This window comes from Lissotriton vulgaris, chromosome 7 (assembly GCF_964263255.1).
Source record: "Lissotriton vulgaris chromosome 7, aLisVul1.2, whole genome shotgun sequence".
In the NCBI taxonomy this organism is placed as follows: Eukaryota; Metazoa; Chordata; class Amphibia; order Caudata; family Salamandridae; genus Lissotriton; species Lissotriton vulgaris.
The window spans coordinates 87,983,549-88,004,480 of NC_141695.1; the positions used below are offsets into that span (position 1 = coordinate 87,983,549).

The following is a 20,932-nucleotide window of genomic DNA, read 5'->3' on the forward strand; positions in this document are numbered from 1 at the left end:
CCTGCTTCTGAATGTAGTACATGGCAGTCATGTCGTCCGTCCGGATCAACACGACCTTGTTGCACAAGTGTACTTTGAATGCTTTCATCGCCATGAAGATCGCCATCAGTTCCAGAAGGTTGATGTGCATCCTCTTTTGCTGTGCTGTCCATAGTCCCTGCACTGTGTAGTGGAGTACATGAATTCCCCATCCCTGGAGAGAAGCGTCCGTTGTCAGTATAATCTGTGGCACAGGCTCTTGGAACGGTCGGCCCTTGCAAAGGTTTTGTGGGTTCCACCAATGCAAAGAGTTGAATGCCCGACCGCTCACCAACACTAGGTCTTTCAACTGTCCTTGAGCATGAGTCCACTGACGTGCCAAGCACTCCTGAAGCGGACGCATGTGTAGTCTCGCGTGCGGGACTATGAAGATGCAGGAGGCCATCATGCCTATCAACTGCATGAACACTTTCGCTGGAAGCGAGTGTTGAGGTCTGAATTTTTGTATCAGCAATTGCATGCTGTGTATTCTCGCTGAATTTGGCTGAGCTTTGGCTGCCAGAGTGTTTATTGTCGCGCCCAGGTACTGTCGCACGTGGGCGGGCTGAAGATGTGACTTTGGATAATTCACCGAGAATCCCAGACTGTGAAGAAGATGAATGGTGTGGGACATGTGGCTGGCACACTTCTGGGCCGTCTTTGCTTGAATAAGCCAGTCGTCCAGATAAGGGTAGACATGTATGTGCTGTCTCCATAGGTGTGCTGCTACTGTCGCCAGGCACTTCGTGAACACCCTGGGTGCCGTCGTTACTCCGAAAGGGAGGACTTTGAACTGATAATGTTGGTTTTGAATAGTGAACCTGAGATACTCTCTGTGTGATGGGTGTATGGGTATATGGAAATACGCATCTTTTAGATCCAGCGTTGCGAGGAAGTCTCACTGACTGAGTAATGGCAGAACCTGTTGTAGGGTGAGCATATGAAAATGCTCTGACAGAATGTAACTGTTTAGAGGAGTGAGGTCCAGAATAGGTCTGAGAGACCCGTCCTTTTTGGGTACTAAAAAGTACAGAGAGTACATCCCTGAGCCTTGGTCTTCTACAGGCACAAGCTCTATGGCGCCTTTTTGCAGCATGCTTACGACCTCCTGCTGCAATAAGTGCAAGTGCTCTGCGGACATAGGACGGTGTCTTGGTGGGATGTTGGGTGGAGTGGATGTTAATTCCAGACAATACCCGTACCGTGTCTCTCACCCACCTGTCTGTGGTGATGGATTTCCAGACTGGCAGGAACTGTTGTAGTCTCCCCCCGACAGGTGTTATATGGTCGGGGGGCAGTGACAGGGCATCACTGTTTGTTACTGGCAGAGGATCTGGAACTGTTGTTTCCTCAGCCTCTGCCCTTGATGTTGTTTCCACGATATCCACCTCAGTTGTTTTTATTGTAGGTGGATTGTGTACCTCCTTTATTGTACTGTGTCTGTTGCGTGGACTGACCTCTTGAGGGGCCCCTAGTATTGGAGCGACGAAAGGAGCCACCCCGAAACTGCTGTGACTGCAGAGCCCCCATAGACTTTGCAGTCTCTGTATCCTTTTTAATTTTTTCAAGGGTGGTGTCAACCTCAGGTCCAAATAAGAAGTCCGGGTTAGCTGGTTGATTGAGGATAGAGGTTTGTATTTCAGGTTTGAACCCTGAGATTCTCAACCAGTCGTGTTTCCTTAACATAACGCTAGTGTTGATGGCCCTGGCTGCAGTGTCAGCTGCGTCTAGCGCGCACTTGATGGAAGCATTGGTTATAACCTTCCCCTCCTGCATTAGTAGTTCTGCACCCTCCTTGTACTGATCTGGTAGGTGGTGCAACAGTGTCTCAAGGGTATCATAATGGGACCTGTCATATCTGGCTAAGAGTGCCTGAGTGTTGGCAACGCGCCAGATGTTAGCCGCCTGCGCAGCCACCCTTTTTCCTGAAGTTTCCAGAACTTTTGACTCTTTGTCAGGAGGAGGAGCATCACCTGTAGTCTGGGAGTTTGCTCTCTTACGTGCATTAGAAACAACTAATGAGTCCAAAGGTAACTGTCCCCTTATATAAGCAGGGTCCGCAGGTGCTGGTTTATATTTCTTTTCAATCCTTGGGTTTAACACCCTGGCTCTAGTAGTGTCCTTAAAAATGTCATTAGCATGCTTAAGGACCCCTTTTAGCATAGGCAGTGTTTTGACTGTTCTTTCCGAAGTGGAAAAGGTGTCGACCCGAAAGTCTTCCTCCACAGGGTCAGCATGAAGTTTGACGTCATGATTACTGGATGCCCTTTCAATAAGGGCGTTAAAGGCAGTTGTGTCCTCAGTAGGAGATGTTTTCACACTGTACGCATGAGTGTCAGGGACAGTCTGCGGATCCCTCGGGTCAGCTGGGTCTGCCCACGGTTGGTTTTGATCATCAGGATCAGTGTCCACATGATAAAGGCCATCTTCATGTTCGTCATCCCCTGCATCCACATCCGAGTATGTTGGGGAAACATTTTGTGGTTCTTGTCCATAGGAATGGAGGGGTTCCACAAGAGCTGGTGACGTTGTGGAAACCCTCTTCTTCTTCAAGGGAATCTTATATGACTCCATAGGTGTTTCTGGTATGATTTTCCTCTTATAAATGGAGAGTCTACCAGTTTCTGAGTCGATGAATGACCTCGACTCCTGTTCGTCAGGCTCCTCTGTAGCCTCAAATTCCGTCGACACTTTTTTAATGGCGCTGATACTTTGTTTTGGCACAAACATCTTCGGAAGCACTGAGGGTGGCAACCCGAATTTGATCGGCGTCGACGCGGTCTGAACGTGTTCGACCAGCTTTGGTGCCGGGGCCTTCTTCGGCCCGACCGCTGTAGCCTTGTCCTTGATGCGTTGGAGTGACTCCAACACTTCTTTAGCTATGAATGCACTGGGCCGCGTTCGACAGGATCCTTGGAGCCAGTCTTCGTCTTGTCCGCAGGCCTCGACCGAGGACCGATCCCGTCTTTCGGTTCGAGTCTTTTGTGTGCGTTGACTCCCTTTGGCGTCGGCCTTGGCGGTTCGACAGCCTTGACCTTGGTCTTCGGTGCCCCAACCGTCGGTTCGATGACCTTCTTGAGCTTTTCGGCATCGACGGCCATTTTCTTTTTCTTCGGCTCCGAGGTGTTTGAGGCCTTGGAGCCAACCAGAGTTAGTTGCACTTTTGGTTTCGGTTTTGGCATTGATGCTTTCGGTTTCGATTTCTTTGGATCGACCGATGGCGGTTTTGAAACCGATGGCTCTTTAGTAATGTTCAAAGCCGGGCTTTTATGCGGGGCTGTAGAACTAGACTGTAGATCTCGGGTAAGGCCTAGTGCCTTATGGACCTGAGCCTTATGGAGTGCGTCATCTTCGGCCCCCGTATAGCCGGATGGGCCTAGCTCCTCACCTGAGCTATCTTCTACGGCTCCAAGGGCCTCTGCGTCGTCTCCTACCTCTTCGATGACGTTTTCGTCTTCTTCTTGCACCTCCTCGTCTTCGGCGTCATACTCGGAGTCAAGGCCCGAAGCCAGATCGGAGCGGTAGTCTTGATCCTCCAGATCAACGACCTCCTCGTCTTCGGTCCCAAAGATGTTTTCGGGAACAGGCGCTGACTTCTTCGACTCCAATCGAGCCGCGCGTCGAATACGAAGAGTTTTCTTCGACCTGAACCGGGCACAGGCCATACAGTTGGCTTCATTGTGATCCGGGGACAGGCACTTGTTGCACACCGGGTGGACATCGATGTGCGGGTATTTTGCATTGCAAAGTGGACACCTCTTGAATGGCTTCTTTCCATTTCAGATGGAAGATCGGGTCAAGTGTGGAAAGAAACCGTCTGATTCCTCGATGTCCTATTAAACAAAGTTACCGGTACCGAACGAAACGATACCGACGCAGTCTAAAGCCTTTTGGCTTTGTAGAAAGTTTTCCTAACTTGAGCTAAGATAGTAACATCCGAACCCAATGGCGGAAAAAACCAATCTGAAGATGGAGAGGATGCCCATGCGCACTGTAGTCCAGGGGAGGAGTCACCTATCTCGTGATACTTCGAAGACTGTTCCAGGACAACAATGTGCAATCATCCGGACCCAACACTAGGCGGCGATCTATGCACAGATATGAATTCAGCAGCCCACATGCCTCGAACTCGCTGTACCCACCGAAGCTGTCATGTCCAGTCCACCTTCCCAAAGGTATGCAAGCCTCTTGGATTCCCTATATGGCGGAGTGGGAGGGAAAGCATCAGAATTGACCCAAGTGGTGGAGGCTTGAATCACCAAGCTCTCTAGAGTGCGGTGCTGGGTAATGAAACTGGGGTCCTGAGGGTGGAGGGGGGCAGGGGAAGATGGCGGGTAATTGTCTTGTGCACAGGAGCCCCTGCAAGGCTTGGATCAGACCTCGGGTAAGACGTTTGTGAGGGTTTGATTAAAGGGGAGTGAGGGTTCAGATGGGGCAACTCCCAGATGAAGAACCTCTACCAAGACATTTGTCATGGAAGGCGACCTTTACATTGCGGACATCAAACCGTGATGCCATTACAACGTTGTCGTTACAACGACCGCGTTTTTACCATGGAAAGCCATTACTACGCGAATCATTCCATTGACTTGCAGTAGATGGCGCGCTAAAATTAGGAATACTGTAATTTAATATTTCAACACCTTCCCTACTGGTACGTAGGCTGGAGCTGGAATGGTAAATTATACATTTATAATGTCGATGTAATGACTTGTGTAGTAATGGCATTGCGTGGTAACACCGCTGTCATTGTAACAACCGCGTTGTAATGACTCGCGTTGTAACAAGTCATATTCTTTGTCTTGAGTGCCACTGAGGGCAACTAAAGGTCCAAGACATCAGCCGCCCTATGCACCATCATTGTGAATAATGCACTGTCCTACGTAACCATGGTAGGGGGAGAGACCCAGCTGCAGTCGGATGAGGATTCTAATTCACTGGCATACACCAGTTCCTCATACCAGTTATCCGGAGTATTGTCCAGGGGATGATGGTATCATTAAGTGTCCTCAGACCCCATCCATTCATCTTCTTCTACAAGCCTGTTGAATGGCACTGGCACCAAACCGGAGAGCATGACCTTGGTCAGCGCCAGACGTTGCCCCTCCGGCTCTGTGTCAGAGACAGGAATGACAGTGGGGATGGCGCTGCCATGGGGCATTGATAGCGCCAGGAGCGTTGGTACTGGAGCAAGTGTCAAGGAAAGTCTCAGTCTTGTAGGTGGTGCTCCTCTGGATCCAACACAGGATCAAAGTTGCCTGACTGGCACGGAGGGCAAACCTACCAGCGGGGATAAAGTGGGGTACTCCAGAGGGGCGGCCCAAATATGAGGTGCATGGACTCACAGAATTCTTTCAGTTTGGTGGGGGTCACTCTGGCTTTAGGAAATCAGGGAATGGGGGAGAAGACCCTGTCTCAGGCTCTGCCAAAACGCGAGCCAGGGCCTCTTTTGAGGTTTTAGGTGGGTGCGGCAAAGTCAAAGATCTCTATGACTTCTTGACTTACCTGAGGATTTTGAATAAGACGAAAACCACTGCGTGTGGCTCTGTGAGCAGTCCTGAGACCCTCCGCGTGACTGGGAACTTGAACATCATGGGGTCATCTGACGTCGGTCAGCAAGGAGCTTGAGTGAATGCTTTCTCAGTGACTTCGGGTGCATGGTGTGCCAGTCCTCGGAGGTCTTGGAGTCATGGTACCTCTTCTAGCGACACTGACAAGTCAAGAGAGACATCTGCCTCACCGACATCTGCCTGTAATGGCTACCACATGGATTGAAACCAGTAGGTTTATTTAGCGACATGCCTATCCCCAGAAGAGAAATCTCTCAAAAAAAGTTAGACAATAAGCAACTGAGGGTAGCTCTTCATGGATCAGCGCTATCTGTCATGGAAAGGAAAGATCTGACGTCAGCGTGCTGGGTTGGCACTTATATAGGCATTAGGCATATCACTTCCAGCACGGATGCAGAGCCAAATGACGCCACCTACTAGAACACAGGGGTAATGCTCGAAAACGTCCAGATTCAGTTTGAGGTAAGGAATCTGCAGCTAGATTTCTCTATCAGATTCATTTTTTTCAAACAGCTTTGTTTTAACATTAGGCTATGTTTATTATTATGGTACAGGATAATGCTAAATTGCTGAACATGGTCAGATACTGAGGGACAACAGGTTGTGTTCGATTTCCTGCATGACATCTTCTGCGTTTTTGGCCAATTGCATCTCCACATGCTGGGAATTTTAAATGTACAGAGGTCATAGAAAGACTATTTTTATCAGATAAAAGAAAAAACTCTGTTTAAAGGAGTGGCAAAAGACAAAAGCAGTGTGGACGAATGGGTGAAAAAATGAAAAAAGAAAATACGCCAACAATTTGCATGTTGTCTTTGCTGAAAATACATGACATTGCTTTCTTTTGTGCTTTAAAGAACTATCTGCTTTTCTTATCAGCCCATTGGTGAAACCAAAAAAAGTATCTTTTGAGTAACATTTTTAAATAGTCATAAATGGTTTCTTTAAGAGCCAGTAAGCTTTTCCAACAAAAACTAATAAAAACAAATGAAGAAAGGCACTCAACCAATTGCAAAGCCAGAAATTCTCCTCCCCACCTTAGGGAACACTTGCTTTACCGTCTGGTGTCTTGAAAAGCTATATAGAAATATCGATAAATCAAACCTGAAAAGACAAAATATAGTGCTAATGGATAAGTATAGTGACATCAGGTTTGGAATTGTACAGACTAGACATATCTACTGTGAATTTGATCTGACAGTAAAATTATGTGAATTAAAAACAGAAAAAACTAATACATTTATAAAAATAAGAAACAAGCAAAAGATAAATTATTTTACATTTCTTACCAGTGCATCTGTATCATTAAATATTCCTAGGGTACCATTGCGGGAATTACAGAATTTCAAGCTGGAATCCCAATTCAAGAATTTGGAACTAAAGAAACTGAAACAGTGATGCCTGTAGGATATCCACTCTGAAGGACATGTCTGTTTTTCTAAAGAGAAATGTGACAAAATTAAACATTCAAGTTCTCTACTTAAACCTCCAAATTGCCACCTAGTATTACATAAGCACTTACTCATACTAAGCATATTTTTCGCGATGGGTAGAGAAGGAAAGTCATGATTTTAATAATGATGAGCAAGAGCAAACATTAAATGGTGGAGCAATAACACCCGCCTTTGTGTCTTTAAAAAAATTTGGACTTTACTTTGCTATCATAGGAATATGTGCATTTTAATGCAAGATTGAATGAAAGCTTCATTATGCTTTTTATTTTACATGTACTGATGCCAAAAAAGTGTGAGCTACAGGTGTATGATGAAAAGTTCTGAACATGGACGCACTGGAAAGCATCAGATTAGGAACGTCTTCTCACCCCAGAGCAAAATGCCTTTAAAGCCAATTAAACCCTAGAGAATTAAGCAATCAAAACAACTGTATTGACTGTCAAAGCAGCAACTCATTTAACCCACCTCGCCAGGGTAAGAGAAGAAACAAGGCATACGTTTTCTTTCTAACTGAAATCAACAACTGAGAATACATTTTCAAATTAGCTGTTAATTCCACGTGCTTTAAGAATCTGCACACCACACAATTTTAAATGTTAAGGAAATTTTTCTCTCTCTCTCTATATATATATATACACGTGATCAAGCCGCAAGGCGAAACGCGTTGTGTGGAATAAACCTGTGTTCCAGCATTCGTGGTTTGTGACTCAGTTTCCTGAGAGTGTACTTTTGCAAAAGGATTTGGATAACTGATTACCGGCATGCTCCGCCGGAGTGTACGCCAGCCCTCATTGGGTCCCAGTATCTCAGCAGGAGCCGTTTCTTGTTTTGATATATATATATATATATATATATATATATATATATATATATATATATTTACTTCCTCAAGATAAAGGATGGCACCGACTCCGTGAGTTTGCTCAAGGTTGAAGTTTTATTTTACAAAGCTGCTAGAAGACGCGTTTCGGCGGAAGCCTCCGCCTTGCTCACTTTTATATACAATGCGATTTCAGGCTTAGACTGCCACATAATGCCACATTAATTATGTAAAGAAGGAAGCAAGAACTCTGGGTAGGTTTAGGTGGAGAACAGCTCCTATACACAGCACCCTACAACACCAGTGCCACTCTGAACCTGCTCACCTCAAATAAGTTTGTCAAGCAAATTATTTAGGCACATGATTAATGCATTGCCATCCAAGCCAAGCTAGAAAGGGACAATGGGGCATTTTGCGACTTGCAAACTGCGTGACACAAAATGCTATGTACAACAGTGTCTGAGACACTGCTTGCTATTCCCAATGGGTTGGCAAATTGCATGCCTCATGAATATTAATAAGGCTGTCGCAATGTTCGACCCCATTGGGAGAAAACTAGTTACTTACCTGTACACTATGGTTCTCCAGTATTATCTTTCATAGATTCACATGCTTGTATCTTCCCCGTCGTCATGGTGGGAGTCTCACAGTAAAAGAATGACTATAGCAGTATCATAGAGTAAAACACTGCATAGAAAGTCCCATAGGGGACCATAATATTTGGTTGCCAAACCTCCTCATTATTTGGACCAAAACTCGGCCAATCAGCTGCCAGCCCTGGCATCACACTCCCCAGCAGAGCCATCATACCTCAGATTTCCAGCCCAGAGTGAGAGCCAAGGATATATCTAGAGATAAGAGGTCTACCTGAGTAACGGGGGATGGTGGGAGGGTCGCATGTGAATCTATGAAAGATAATACTGGAGAACCATAGTGTACAGGTAAGTAACTAGTTTTTTCTCCAGTATTGAATCTTTCATAGATTCCCATGCTTGTATCAGAATAACGAGCAGTACGTATAGAAGATGTGTTGCTTAGGATAGAACCTCACAGACTGTGGGCTCTGCTCCTATTTTTGTATATAAATAAACAGAATCTTAGAATAGTTTTCAAACTTTACACAAATCACGTCTGTTGAACAAACAGAATATCAATAAATCAAGAGAGCATAACCCTGAAAGAAAAGCAAATATATACACATATATATATATATATATATATATATATATATATATATATATATATATATATATATATATATATATATATATATATATATATATATATATATATATATATATATATATATATATATATATATATATATATATATATATATATAAAATCTTGAACAATACCTCAATGAAATAGATGGCAAAGAACTGCTTGTCCCCCTGCTGTGTCATTTCGCAATGCTGTATCTAGACAATAGTGTCTAGTAAAAGTGTGCACATTTATCCACGTTGCTTCTCTGCAAATTTCTGGCAGTGCCACTCCTGCAAATAGGACCGTAGAAGTTGCCATTTTTCTGGTGGAATGTGCATGTACTCTGGAGTGGAGAGGATTACTGGCTTTGTCATGGCACAAAGAGATAGCCGAAGAAATCCATCTAGAAATACTGGATCTTGAAAGTGCCAACCCTTTTCTTGGACCAGAATATGCTACAAAAAGCTGGTTTGTTTTTCTGAATGACTTCGTCCTGTCAATGTAGAACTTTAGACACCTTTTGACGTCTAGATGTCGAGATTGCTCAGCAGGCGACGAAGGATCCTTAAAAAAAGTAGGTAACACCACAGCTTCGTTGAGATGAAATATGGATGGAACCTTAGGGATGAATTTAGGATTTGTCCTCAAGACAACCTTGTCAGGGCGAAATGGGAGAAAAGGTTCAGAAATCGAGATAGCCTTATTTTCACTTATGCTCCTTGCTGAAGTGAGAGCTAAAAGCACAGCCGTTTTCCATGAGAGGAATTGCAAATCCGTTTTATGTATCGGTGCAAAATGAGACTTCATGAGCTGTGCTAGAACCGTGTTAAGCTGCCATGAGACTGTTGGGCGGTGAACTGGAGGAAACGTCCTGAAAAGTCCCTTGAGAATTTCCTTTATTTCTCTCTGAGACCAGAGATGTGGACGGTTAGGATGTCTTCTATATCTTGAGATAGCTGCCAAATGTACCTTTATAGAAGAATGGCAAGGTTTTGCTCTAGCTAGATGCAAAAAATATGGCAGGATTTGTTCTGAAGAGATATTAAAAGGATGAGGATTTTGAGATGCGCACCATTGACAAAACCTCCTCCATTTTGCCGTATAGGTCTTGTTTGTAGAGATCGCCCGTGATTTGGAAAGAATCTCTCTGCATTCCTGAGAAATATTCAAAGATTGAAACTCATGTTCATGAGGTTCCATGCCGATAAATTGAGCAATTTCAAATTTGCATGAAGACTTTGGCCTTTGTTCATGGAAATAGATTCTGAGAGAGGGGGAACTGAATCCTGGGTGCCACTGACAGCTTGAGGAGATCGGAGTACCACGCTTGTCTCGGCCATGCTGGAGCTATGAGAATCAAGTGGCACGGCTCCCATTTCATTTTCCGGATCACTTTTGAAATTAGAGGGAATGGAGAAAAGGCATATGCGAACATTCCTGTCCAGCACATTTGGAGAGCATTGACCCACGATCCTTTCTGATGGAATCTGCTTGCGAAGTGCTTGCATTTTTGAGTCGCGAACTGACGCGAAAAGGTCCAGTGATGGGGTTCCCCATAGGAGAAAGACTTGGAAAAGTTGATCTTGATGTAATTCCCATTTGTGAGAAACATTTGGAGATCTGCTGAGAGCATCTGCCCTTGAGTTGTTCACTCCCGAAATGTGCTGCACTTGCAGCGAGATGTTGTGGAGAAGTAACCACCTTCAAATCTCCTGTGCTTGTCTTGAGAGAAGTTATGACCTTGTACCCCCTTGTTTTAGTAGGTAAAACATGGTAGTCATACTGTCGGTGCTGACCAGAACCATGGAACCTCTGATCCTGGGTAGAAAGCCTGTAATCCCAAGAACACTGCCTTTAACTCTAGTAGGTTGATGTGAAGATGAGATTATCTTTATGTCCAATGACCTTGAATTTCTAATTCTTGGAGATGTGCCCCCCAACCTTGCAGAGATGCGTCTGTCATCATTACATAACTGTGATGCTGAGGTTCAAATAGCAGACCTTTTGTTAAGTGTTTTCTGATTGTCCACCATGACAGGGCTCTTTTGAGATTTCAGACCGAATGGCAAGAATTTGCATTGGTAGTGGCGCTGCCACCATGAAGCGAAGACATTTTCTGTGTTTATGTGGATCAGAATATGAAAAAAGCATCTAAGAGGTCCAAGGATGCCAAATAGTCCCCTCAGCAAAGAAGTAGTAATATTTCTTGAAGGGATAACATGCGAAAAGAAATCTTTTTGATGAATTTGTTCAAACTTCTCAGGTCCATTACCTGTTTCCATTTCCCTGTAAGCTTTTTCTTTGTCAGAAAGAAATGCGAATAAAAGCCTTTCCCTAGTTGAGGACAAGGCACTTCCTTTATTGCCTCCTTTTGTAAGAGAGATAACATTTCCATTTTGAGAGCGGACAGGTGCCGTTGTTTTCAGAGGATGGGAGTTTGATTTGGAGGCTTCTGTATAAATTCCGGGGTATGGCCCTGATGGATTATATCCAAAACCCATTTGTCCGTTGTAATTGACTTTCATGCTTGGTAAAATAGAGTTAGATAATGGTTGTTGAAGTTTGAACAGGTGGTGGGCGCAATGCTGAAGTCACTGTCTGCTATTAGTCTGTTGAGACTTGCCTCTTGCAGATGGTTTTCCTCTTGTCTGCTGCTGATACGAGGAACCTGAGGAACGAAACTGCTGACCACTTGAGGACTGGCGATATCCCTGTTGATTGTAAGGCTGATATCTGCCAGATTGATATGCTGGTCTCTGAGTATACTGTCCTCTCGACCCTCTCCTTCGAAAGGACTGAAACATTCCTTATTGCAGAGATCCCAGTGCCCGTGCCGTATCAGTGGCGGCCTTGATGGGCTTCATCAATGTGCTTACCAAACAGATTTTCTCAGTCGAACGGCATGTCAATTATTTTTGTTTGGATTTCTGGTCTAAACTAAGTGGCTATAAGCTATCCCTGTCTTCACAGCGCTACAGCCGCTGCAATCTGTCGAAAAGAAAGCAAAGACATATCCATTGCTATATCGATGGAAGCCACATGGAGCAATCCTGGATTATGGTGGCTGCCTCTTCTTTTTTATCTTCTGCAAATGTGACAATAAAGGAGCTATATCCGACCACATTTGGCGATTGTATCTACTGAGTAGAGCTAAGGCATTTGCAGCCCTAATTGCTGCCGCCAGCATAGCAAAGCGCTTTCTCGCTCCATCCATGCGTCTTCCTTCCTTATCCGGAGGCGCTGCAGTGTTGAGACCGGATTTTTCGAATTGCATTGCGCTGCCTGCATCACCACAGATTCCGGCCGAAGATGCCCAATTAAACACGGCGGAGAGGATTCAGGTGCCTGATACTTTTTTTCTATCCTCGGCACCGAGGCTGCGACAGAGGCTGGGTTCTTCATCAATTTTAACCCTTCTTCCCAAAAGAAATCTATAATTGGGATTGACAGGATGGATTTTCGTGATTCTTCTTTAAAGTCGTAAAGAAAACACTCTGCTTCTTTGACTGGAAGCGGGAGCTCAAATATTTTTGAGTCCTTCACCATGATATCATAGAATCCCCAATATCTTGAGGAGGAGAATTTGCTAGAGATGGCATAGTATGGTAACGTATTCATCCCATTCTGTCACAACTGGGGTGTCTTGAAGGAGTTCACCTTCCTCTGGTTGATCTCCGTCACTTTCTATTAGATCATCTCTGATTGTAACAATAGGAGTGAAAAACATTTTTTGAGTTGAAGGCGTAGGTAGAGGTGGAAGCTGAGCCTTTTGAACCTGGACAGGACTTGTTACAGACTTTGAGGCGGGAGTGTTAGCCTCTGAGAAACGACAATAGTAGTCGTTTATCATATGGCGAAGATCTGTTACCAGGGAAATTGGCATAGAAACAGTTTCCTCTCTCGCCTCCTGCTGTACTTCTTCTTCTTCTAGTCGTAAGACTGTTGAAAATACTCATATCTCTTTTCTGTCACTGGACGATCTTGGAAAGAAAAGACTTCCTGGAACCCCTCATCATCAGTGTCTTGACTTTTTATCTGCAGCTGGGATAGACTATAAGATACTCCAGATTCCTCATCCTCTGACTGCATTTCCAGCAGAGTTGCAGGTGAAACCTTGGTCCAACTGGTAAAGTCAGTAGATTTCTTTGCCTTCGATGAGCCCTCTAACGGGTGGAAGGACTTCAGAGTAATGGATGGCTTTGTCTTTGGAGACTTAAAATGTGTCGCCGAAGTTCTCCTCGTCGACGAAATTCGGATTATCGTCGACGATGTCGTCAACGTCAATGGTGCCGTCCTCGCAGATGGTGTCGACGAGGTTGTCATCGACGGCGCAGTCATCGACCAGATAGAAGCCGAACCCTTCATCGACGATGTTGGCTTTGTCGTCAACGTAGGTGTCGTCATCGAAATCGTCGATGAAGTCGTCGTCAACGGTGTCGTTGTCGTTTTGACAGGAATTACAGCTGGAGATACTCCTACCTTGGATGAAGGAGCAGATGACACCTCCATTGAAACAGAGGATCTTTTCAACGGTGTTTGAGGCAAAGATGAAGAAGCCTCTTTTTCTTTTTTTTTTTTGCTTTTTAGCAATCATTTTCTCCTCAGCAGCAGAAGACTTTCTTTTCTTGGAAGTCTGAGGATCAACTTCTTCTTCAGAGTCTTAGCCGAAAAGGTTCTACAATGCTTGCAGTCTTTAGGGACATGCTTAGGGTGGAGACAGTATAAGCAGTCCTTATGTGGATCCTCAGAGTATAGTCTAGGTTTTCCACAGGATCTGCAGGGCCTGAAAAGCCTCTTTTTAGAGGTTTCAGCCATTTTAGGTAAAGGAAATAGCACAGTACCTCAATCCAGTAGCAAGAAAACTTTTAGTTGAGAAAGGTAAAAAGTTCACAGGAACCAAACTGAGCAGAGCTCAGGGAGACTCCTCTTCATACAAAGGCGGTTGGAAATCTGAGGTATGATGGCTCTGCTGGGGAGTGTGATGTCAGGGCTGGCAGCTGATCGGCTGAGTTTTGGTCCAAATAATAAGGAGGTTTGGCAACCAAATAATATGGTCCCCTATGGGACTTTCTATGCAGTGTTTTACTCTATGATACTGCTATAGTCATTCTGTTACCGTGAGACTCCCACCATGACGACGGGGAAGATACAAGCATGTGAATCTATGAAAGATTCAATACTGGAGAATGACTAGCACTCCCACGGAGGGTGGGCTGCTGGGGTCAGCAGACTCCCATATCTGGGACTGCTTTGACAATAAAGCAGTTTTTTTTATTTAAATGAAGCCAATTTTCCTTAAAGGAAAATGGGATGCATTTAAAAGGGCAGGCTTTCCCAAAGGGGAAGGGGGCCCCTGTGAACCCCTCTCCGTTTTCGAGTGCCTTACCACCCTTCTGAGAAAGTGGTAAACAGCGAGTGTTTTGCGATTGCAATTACACTCATACCTTGGTTTTGGAGTCGCTATTAGGAAGGGGTGGCCTTGGAACGCCCCTTTCTGGGAGCGAGTCGCTAACCCTATTTTGCGAGTCGCTAATTGTTTAGCGACTCGCAAAATAGGGTTGGTACATTGGCCACACGTTTTCTGTGGATGCAAACGGGCCAACAATCACTTTGCAACTGCAAAAACCGGTCATACATTTGGCCGAAAGCCTTTTACCAATTTTACAGCCAGGCCTAGAGTGATAACCGGCTTTTGTCATCAGCATCATCAAGGATGATGCTTTGAACATCTTTCATCTCCGCATGGATGGCAGTGCTAATGCTATGCTTAAAGACTGTGCTGTACAAATGGTCAAAGAATTTGTCAATTTCTAGCTCACTGCCTTATTCTTTGAAATGCTTGTAAACCCAGCTAGCTTGTATTGAGTCCCCCGCTCAAGCCTGGAAGACCAAAGCTACGCACTGTAAGAGTTGGTACTTTACCAAGCTTTATGACAGCAAGGGAGGCCACATACTGAGCCCTGGCCATCAAAATATCTTCTGAGGCTGAAACCATGAAGTTTTAAAGTGAAATGACCTGTCGGAATAATTTTTGCAGAAATGTTAAAGGCACTTATGTCTCCAAGAACCTCTATTATGTTTTTAAAGTGATCTTTTTCTTCATGGCTGAGGGATTTATGTACATGTTAATTAGTACAATATGGCCAGGAATGGCTGCAGGGTCAGTTGAAACCAATAAGAACCCTTCAACAAATGGTAGGCTGTTGGACAGTAAGGTCTAGTTTAGCTGTTATATGTGCTGGAAGCCCCTTCCCCCACCCACATTGTTTATCTTTTTAGGTCGAGCATTCGAGACCTCTTGTATATATTTAGTATATACTTATATGTGTATGTGCTTTATATGTTCTGGAGATCAGCTCTAGGACTTGTCTGCTTCCGCATAGGGATTTTTTTTCTGTTCAACTGCCTTTATTTAACTGTCTTGATAGAAAACAACCATAGAGGTCAGCAAAATACCAGAATTGCTTTTGGCTGAGGGACTTTCTTTTTTTAATTTTTCTGGCAACGGCCTCTAGAAACGATAGAAAACGACCAGCAGAGGTCAGTAAAATACCAGAATCACTTTAGCATTCTCTAGATTCCAGTCCATAGAAATTGTCCTCCACAAGCACCGGCGGACAATAATATTTTTTTCAAAACTTGCATTTTCAGTGATGTACCCACTGAAGGCCCTGATTTCATAATTAAAACAGCTTTGGACTATTTCATTTCCCACTGAAAGGCAATATTTCTCTCCATGTGTTCCCATACTTGGTGTGTCACGCAGTCTGGTGCTTACTTTCCCTCCATAGTAAAGAACATTAGATGTTTCATCACCCAGGCTAATGTGCTCTATAGCTAAATACATATCAGGTCCCAAAGGCGAGACCAATTGCATAGCAAATGCTTGTTTTCTGAGGCTACCACATGGCTGTGAAGAAAATGGAAATCAGTGACTGGCTGAGAGTGCACCAAGCTACTTAGCAGCAACAAATTGCTGTGAAAAAATGCAAAATATGTTTACTCTTTATATCTTTGAAAACTAGTATTATTCCATGAGCCGAATAGTATAGATTCAGATTTATTTGTGGGATTTAGATTTTCGTTTTTGCTTATTGATATGTTTGGTATGAGATTTTACACAATATTTTAATTTAAATTCTGAATTCACAATGGGTTTTAGTCCTTTGGATATCCAGCCCCAATTATCGTTGGTAGAATTATGTATAGCTCTCTGTATCTGATGGAGTCTAGACTCTCCAAATGCCAGGTTACACTAATTACGTCATTTGTAAAGTATGGTTTACCTTTGGGACCCTTAGCTATTTTTAAAAAAGGAATTCTGCTACACCTTTCGCTAGATCATCCTGGATATTTACATGGGAAAAGGGGTGTTTGGTAAAACTGGTTGACTATTTTTTCTTTTTTTACACCAATTCCCCACTCATCAAATTGATGTTGGTAGCACAGACAAAATCAAAAACAACATTGGATTGACAGTACCAGTTCACAACTGTAATTCCAAATGTATCCTCTAAAGCTGGGTAAAGGAAAGTGATCCTTTCCGAAGTATAGGATTTCAAATATTACAGATGTGCATGAAATCTAAAAAAACCCACAAATTTTCTCTGTTTATTATATTAGATATTTAATCTGATTTCTAATATGGGATGAAATAGAGTATGGGGCTCTTCTCTTTTTCATTACCTCTCGAAATAGTAGCTCAATTCTTCCCTCCATCATACCTCTCTCCGAACACTTTGAGCATTAATGGTCCTGAATACATTTAATGGACAGGTCGCTCACCTGAGCACTCTAAAGTTTTGCATTATCTGACAGCGCCACTGTAGTACAATTAGTTTTTTCATTGCAAGAGGGGTTCTTTAAGTCTATCCAAGGGTGGTCTCATCTTCTGGGTTAGTCTTATAGGTAACTCCTTTGGGCGCTGGGATTTGCAAAAGGTCTGGATTCCTAGGAATTCTTGAAAAGAAGCAACATTGTAGCTTATATATGAATTGTCTAGTGCTTCTGACGAAATGTAAATGGCTCTGCTGCTGGTTTTAATTTATGCTCTTGATATTCTTCAGGCAAATGGGGGAGACTGGAAGACCAGCTTGCTACTTCAGCAAACAATCTTCTTGGTCCCTCCTTAGTAAGAAAACAAATTACTTACCTGTAACTTAGGTTCCCCAGTATTGGCAACTTTCATAGATTCCCATGCTTTTGTATCATTCCCCGTCGTCGGAATGGGAGTCTCGGTAACAAAAATACCATGGCAGTAGGTACAAAAGAGAAAGAAAAGGCCAAGGCCTCATTCCCTTTTGTAGCATATCCCCCTCTTTTTGTAAAAGAGACCAAACTTAGGCATCAGCCAATCAGAAGAGCCTCACCCCATAGAACCCTCCTGAAGGAACCTCAGAGCCTCAGATTTTCGTAGCGTTGTGTAACAGTCACCATATCTGTTGTAGGCTGAGCTTTCCTCGGGGAGGTGGGTGGGCGCATGGGAACTTTCATAGATTTCCATGCTTTTGTATCAGAGTAGCAAGCAGTTAGCAATAAAAAACCACATTTTGTGTAATAAATACTTTGTAATAGCCAACATGACATAAAGATACAAAATGTGCAAAATAACGGTAGGTGGGATAGAAAGGAAAGCTCACCAATTATTGGAAGAGGTTCCTCAGGACAGCCTGGCCCACTGCCGCATCCTCTTGCTGTAAGGATTCCAAGCAGTAACGCTTAGTAAAGGTGTGGACGCTGCTCCAGGTAGCAGCTCTGCAAATGTCCTTAATCTGCACCCCTGCAAAGAGGGCTGCTGAAGAAGCCACTGACCTTGTGGAATGTGCCCGAACCCTGCCAGTCAGTGGTTTCCCTGCTGCAGTATCGCAATGTGGAATGGCACTTGTAATCCATCTCGCCATCCCCTGTTTTGACAGCGGGAGACCTTTGCTTGGACCACCAAAAGCAACAAACAATTGAGAGGATTTCCGAAATCCCTTGGTACGATCCAAATAGAATTTTAAACATCGTTGTACATCCAAAGAATGCAGCGATCTCTCCGCTGGTGTAGCCGGCTGAGGAAAGAAAGCTTTCAGAATAACCGGCTCGTTCAAGTGGAAGTCCGAGGGTACCTTGGGTATGAACCTAGGGTTAGTTCTCAGGATAACAGTGTTCCTTTTAAATTGTAGGAAAGGCTCCTGGATTGTAAGAGCCTGCAATTCTTCAATACGTCTTGCAGATGTAAGGGCGAGAAGGAGAGCCAATTTCCATGAAAGGAACTTCATGTCAGAATGATGAATTGGTTCAAATGGGTTTTTCATGAGTTGAGTGAGGACTAGATTTAGGTGCCAAGTAGGAGGCGGAGGCGTCACTGGTGGATAGATCCGGAACAAGCCCTTAAGAAATTGTTTAACAATCCTGGAAGACCACAACGAAGGTCCAGACCCAGACCGTCTGTATCTTGAAATGGCTGCCAAATGAACCTTTATGGAAGAATGGACCAGCCCCGACTTAGCCAGGGACAGAAGATAAGGTAGAAGCTGATGAGGCTTTGAAGCAAAGGGGTCAACTCCTTCTCCTGCACCAAATACAAAATCTCTTCCATTTAAAGCTGTAAGTCCTGTTCGTGGAAGGAGCCCTCGCCTGGGAGAGGACTTAATTTTGTTTGAGATGGGGAGATTCATAAATTCTCGCTGCTCAGGAGCCATGCTGTCAGGTGTAATGACTGTGGATCTTGGTGCCAAGCCTGTCCTTCGGACATTGTGAGGAGATCTGGAATAGTCCTCAAGGGAAGAGGAGAAGCTAGCGACAACAGATGGAGTTCTGTGTACCAGAACTGTCTCGGCCAAGCAGGGGCTATCAAGATCACCCTGCATGGTTCCACCTTGATCTTCCTGATGAGCCGCGGGATTAGAGGGTTGGGGGGAAGGCGAAGACAAATGTCCTTGACCAGGCTATCGAAAGCGCATTCCCCAATGATCCTCGGTGGTGAAGCCTGCTTGCATAAGACCGGCATTTCCTGTTAGTCGGTGTGGCAAAGAGATCCACTGCTGGTCTGCCCCACTGGCTGAAGACCTCTTCTAGAATTCGCTGGTTCAACTCCCACTCGTGCCTGACTGAGGATAACCTGCTCAACCTGTCAGCGTTCTCGTTTAGAACTCCTGGCAAGTGTTCTGCCTTCAGCGATATCCTGTGAAGGATCGCCCACTCCCAGATCTGTTGAGCTTCCTGCGACAACGGAAGAGATCTGGTTCCTCCTTCCTTGTTCACATAATGCATGGCCGTGGTGTTGTCCGTTCTGATGAGCACTTGTGAACCTCCTAGGCGAGGAAGAAAGGCTTGTAGAGCCAATTTTATCGCTCTTAGTTCCAAGAGCCGTCGATCGTGAGGAGACCAATGGCCACTGACATGTAGGTCTTGCATCACTGCTCCCCAACCCTCCAATGCCGCGTCTGTTGTTACTACTTGAGGAGACGGATCGCTTACGAAGGATAGACTTTGGGGCAAGTTTCTCTGATCTGTCCACCATAAGGCCGCTGTTCTCATCATTGGAGTGACGGTCACACTGTCGTCGAATGATCCGTGAATCTGTTTCCATTGGATGTCTAGTTGTTCCTGCAGGGGACGCATTCACAGTCTGCAGTGAGGAATCAGAGGTATGCATGATGAAATTACTCCCCGCAGAGATTTGTAGCGGCGTATTGAAAGACACCTTCTTTTTTGTAAGTCCCGAGCCAAGGTCTGTAGTTTTTCCCTCCTTTCCAGGGTTGGGAAAGCCTTTGTGAGATTTGAGTCCAGGAAGGCTCCCAGGAAGCGTGCCTTTCTGGACGGAACCAGGGATGATTTGTCTTTGTTTAAAGTGAGTCCAAGATTTTGAAACAAGTTTGTAGAAGCCTGAACAGCGTCCCGCGCTGCTTCCCTGGACGAGGCCTTCAGCAACCAGTCGTCCAGGTAGGGGAAGGCTTGAAAATGGTTCCTTCGCAGGAATGCTGCTACCGGCGCCAGCACCTTTGTGAAGATCCTCGGGACTGAGCGAAGACCAAAGGGTAAAACCCTGAATTGAATGTGGCTCTTGGCTACTGTGAATCGTAGAAACCTTCTGTGTGCTGGGTGAATCGGTACATGAAAGTACGCATCCTCGAGATGGAGCGTGGCCATGAAATCCCCCGGATTGATGAGCCACAAGATGTCTTGAAGAGAGACCATCTGGAAAGACAGGGAGATGAGATAGGTGTTGAGCTCCCTGAGACCTAAAATGGGGCGCCATTTCTCCAGCGTCTTCTTTACCAGGAAGAACCTGGAATAGAACCCTTGTCCTCTTCGGTCGGAGGGAACCGGCTCTATAGCACCCTTCTTGAGCATCTGATGAACTTCGAGCTGCAGAAGCCGCAGGTGTTTCGATGGAATGGCTTCAGGGGGCTTGGGTGGTGGGATTTGCGTAAATTCAAAGGTATGGCCTTTCCGTATGATGTTGAGCACCCAACGGTCCGATGTTATCTTGGACCAATTCGGAAGGTATTTGGATACCCTGCCTCCAAATGATGACTTCTTGGAGGAGGTAACAGTAGGAAGAGCCAGGAGGCCGCTATTGTCGCTTGGACGTATCACGTTCCTGTTGAGCCTGTTTCCCTTTGTTGTAAGGCCTGGAGTAATTGGAGGATTGGCCCTGCCTTTGTTGATAAGGCTGGCGGTATTGCTGGGATCCTGAGCCGTAGGATGAATATCGCTGTTGCTGATAGGATCCTCTGTAGTTCGTACCTCTGGCTTGGATCCTTTAAAAGGAGTTTTGCGGTACTGAAGCGTACCCAAAGATCTGGCGGTCTCCACGTCTTTTTTGATGCCTTGGAGAGTGTCGTCAATTAGCTTTCCGAATAGTGTTTCCCCAT

At 44.8% G+C, this 20,932-nt stretch overlaps 1 protein-coding gene across 1 annotated transcript in view; it reads right to left on the reverse strand.

Annotated features, from left to right (window-relative positions):
- The window catches only part of LOC147700858 (uncharacterized), a 642,530-nt gene that overhangs the window by 229,048 nt on the left and 392,550 nt on the right, over positions 1 to 20,932 (reverse strand). Inside the window, exon 5 of the mRNA XM_086928515.1 lies at positions 6,878 to 7,026. Coding sequence (XP_086784641.1) covers positions 6,878 to 7,026 — 149 coding nt within the window. The remainder of the gene's footprint in view (positions 1 to 6,877; positions 7,027 to 20,932) is intronic.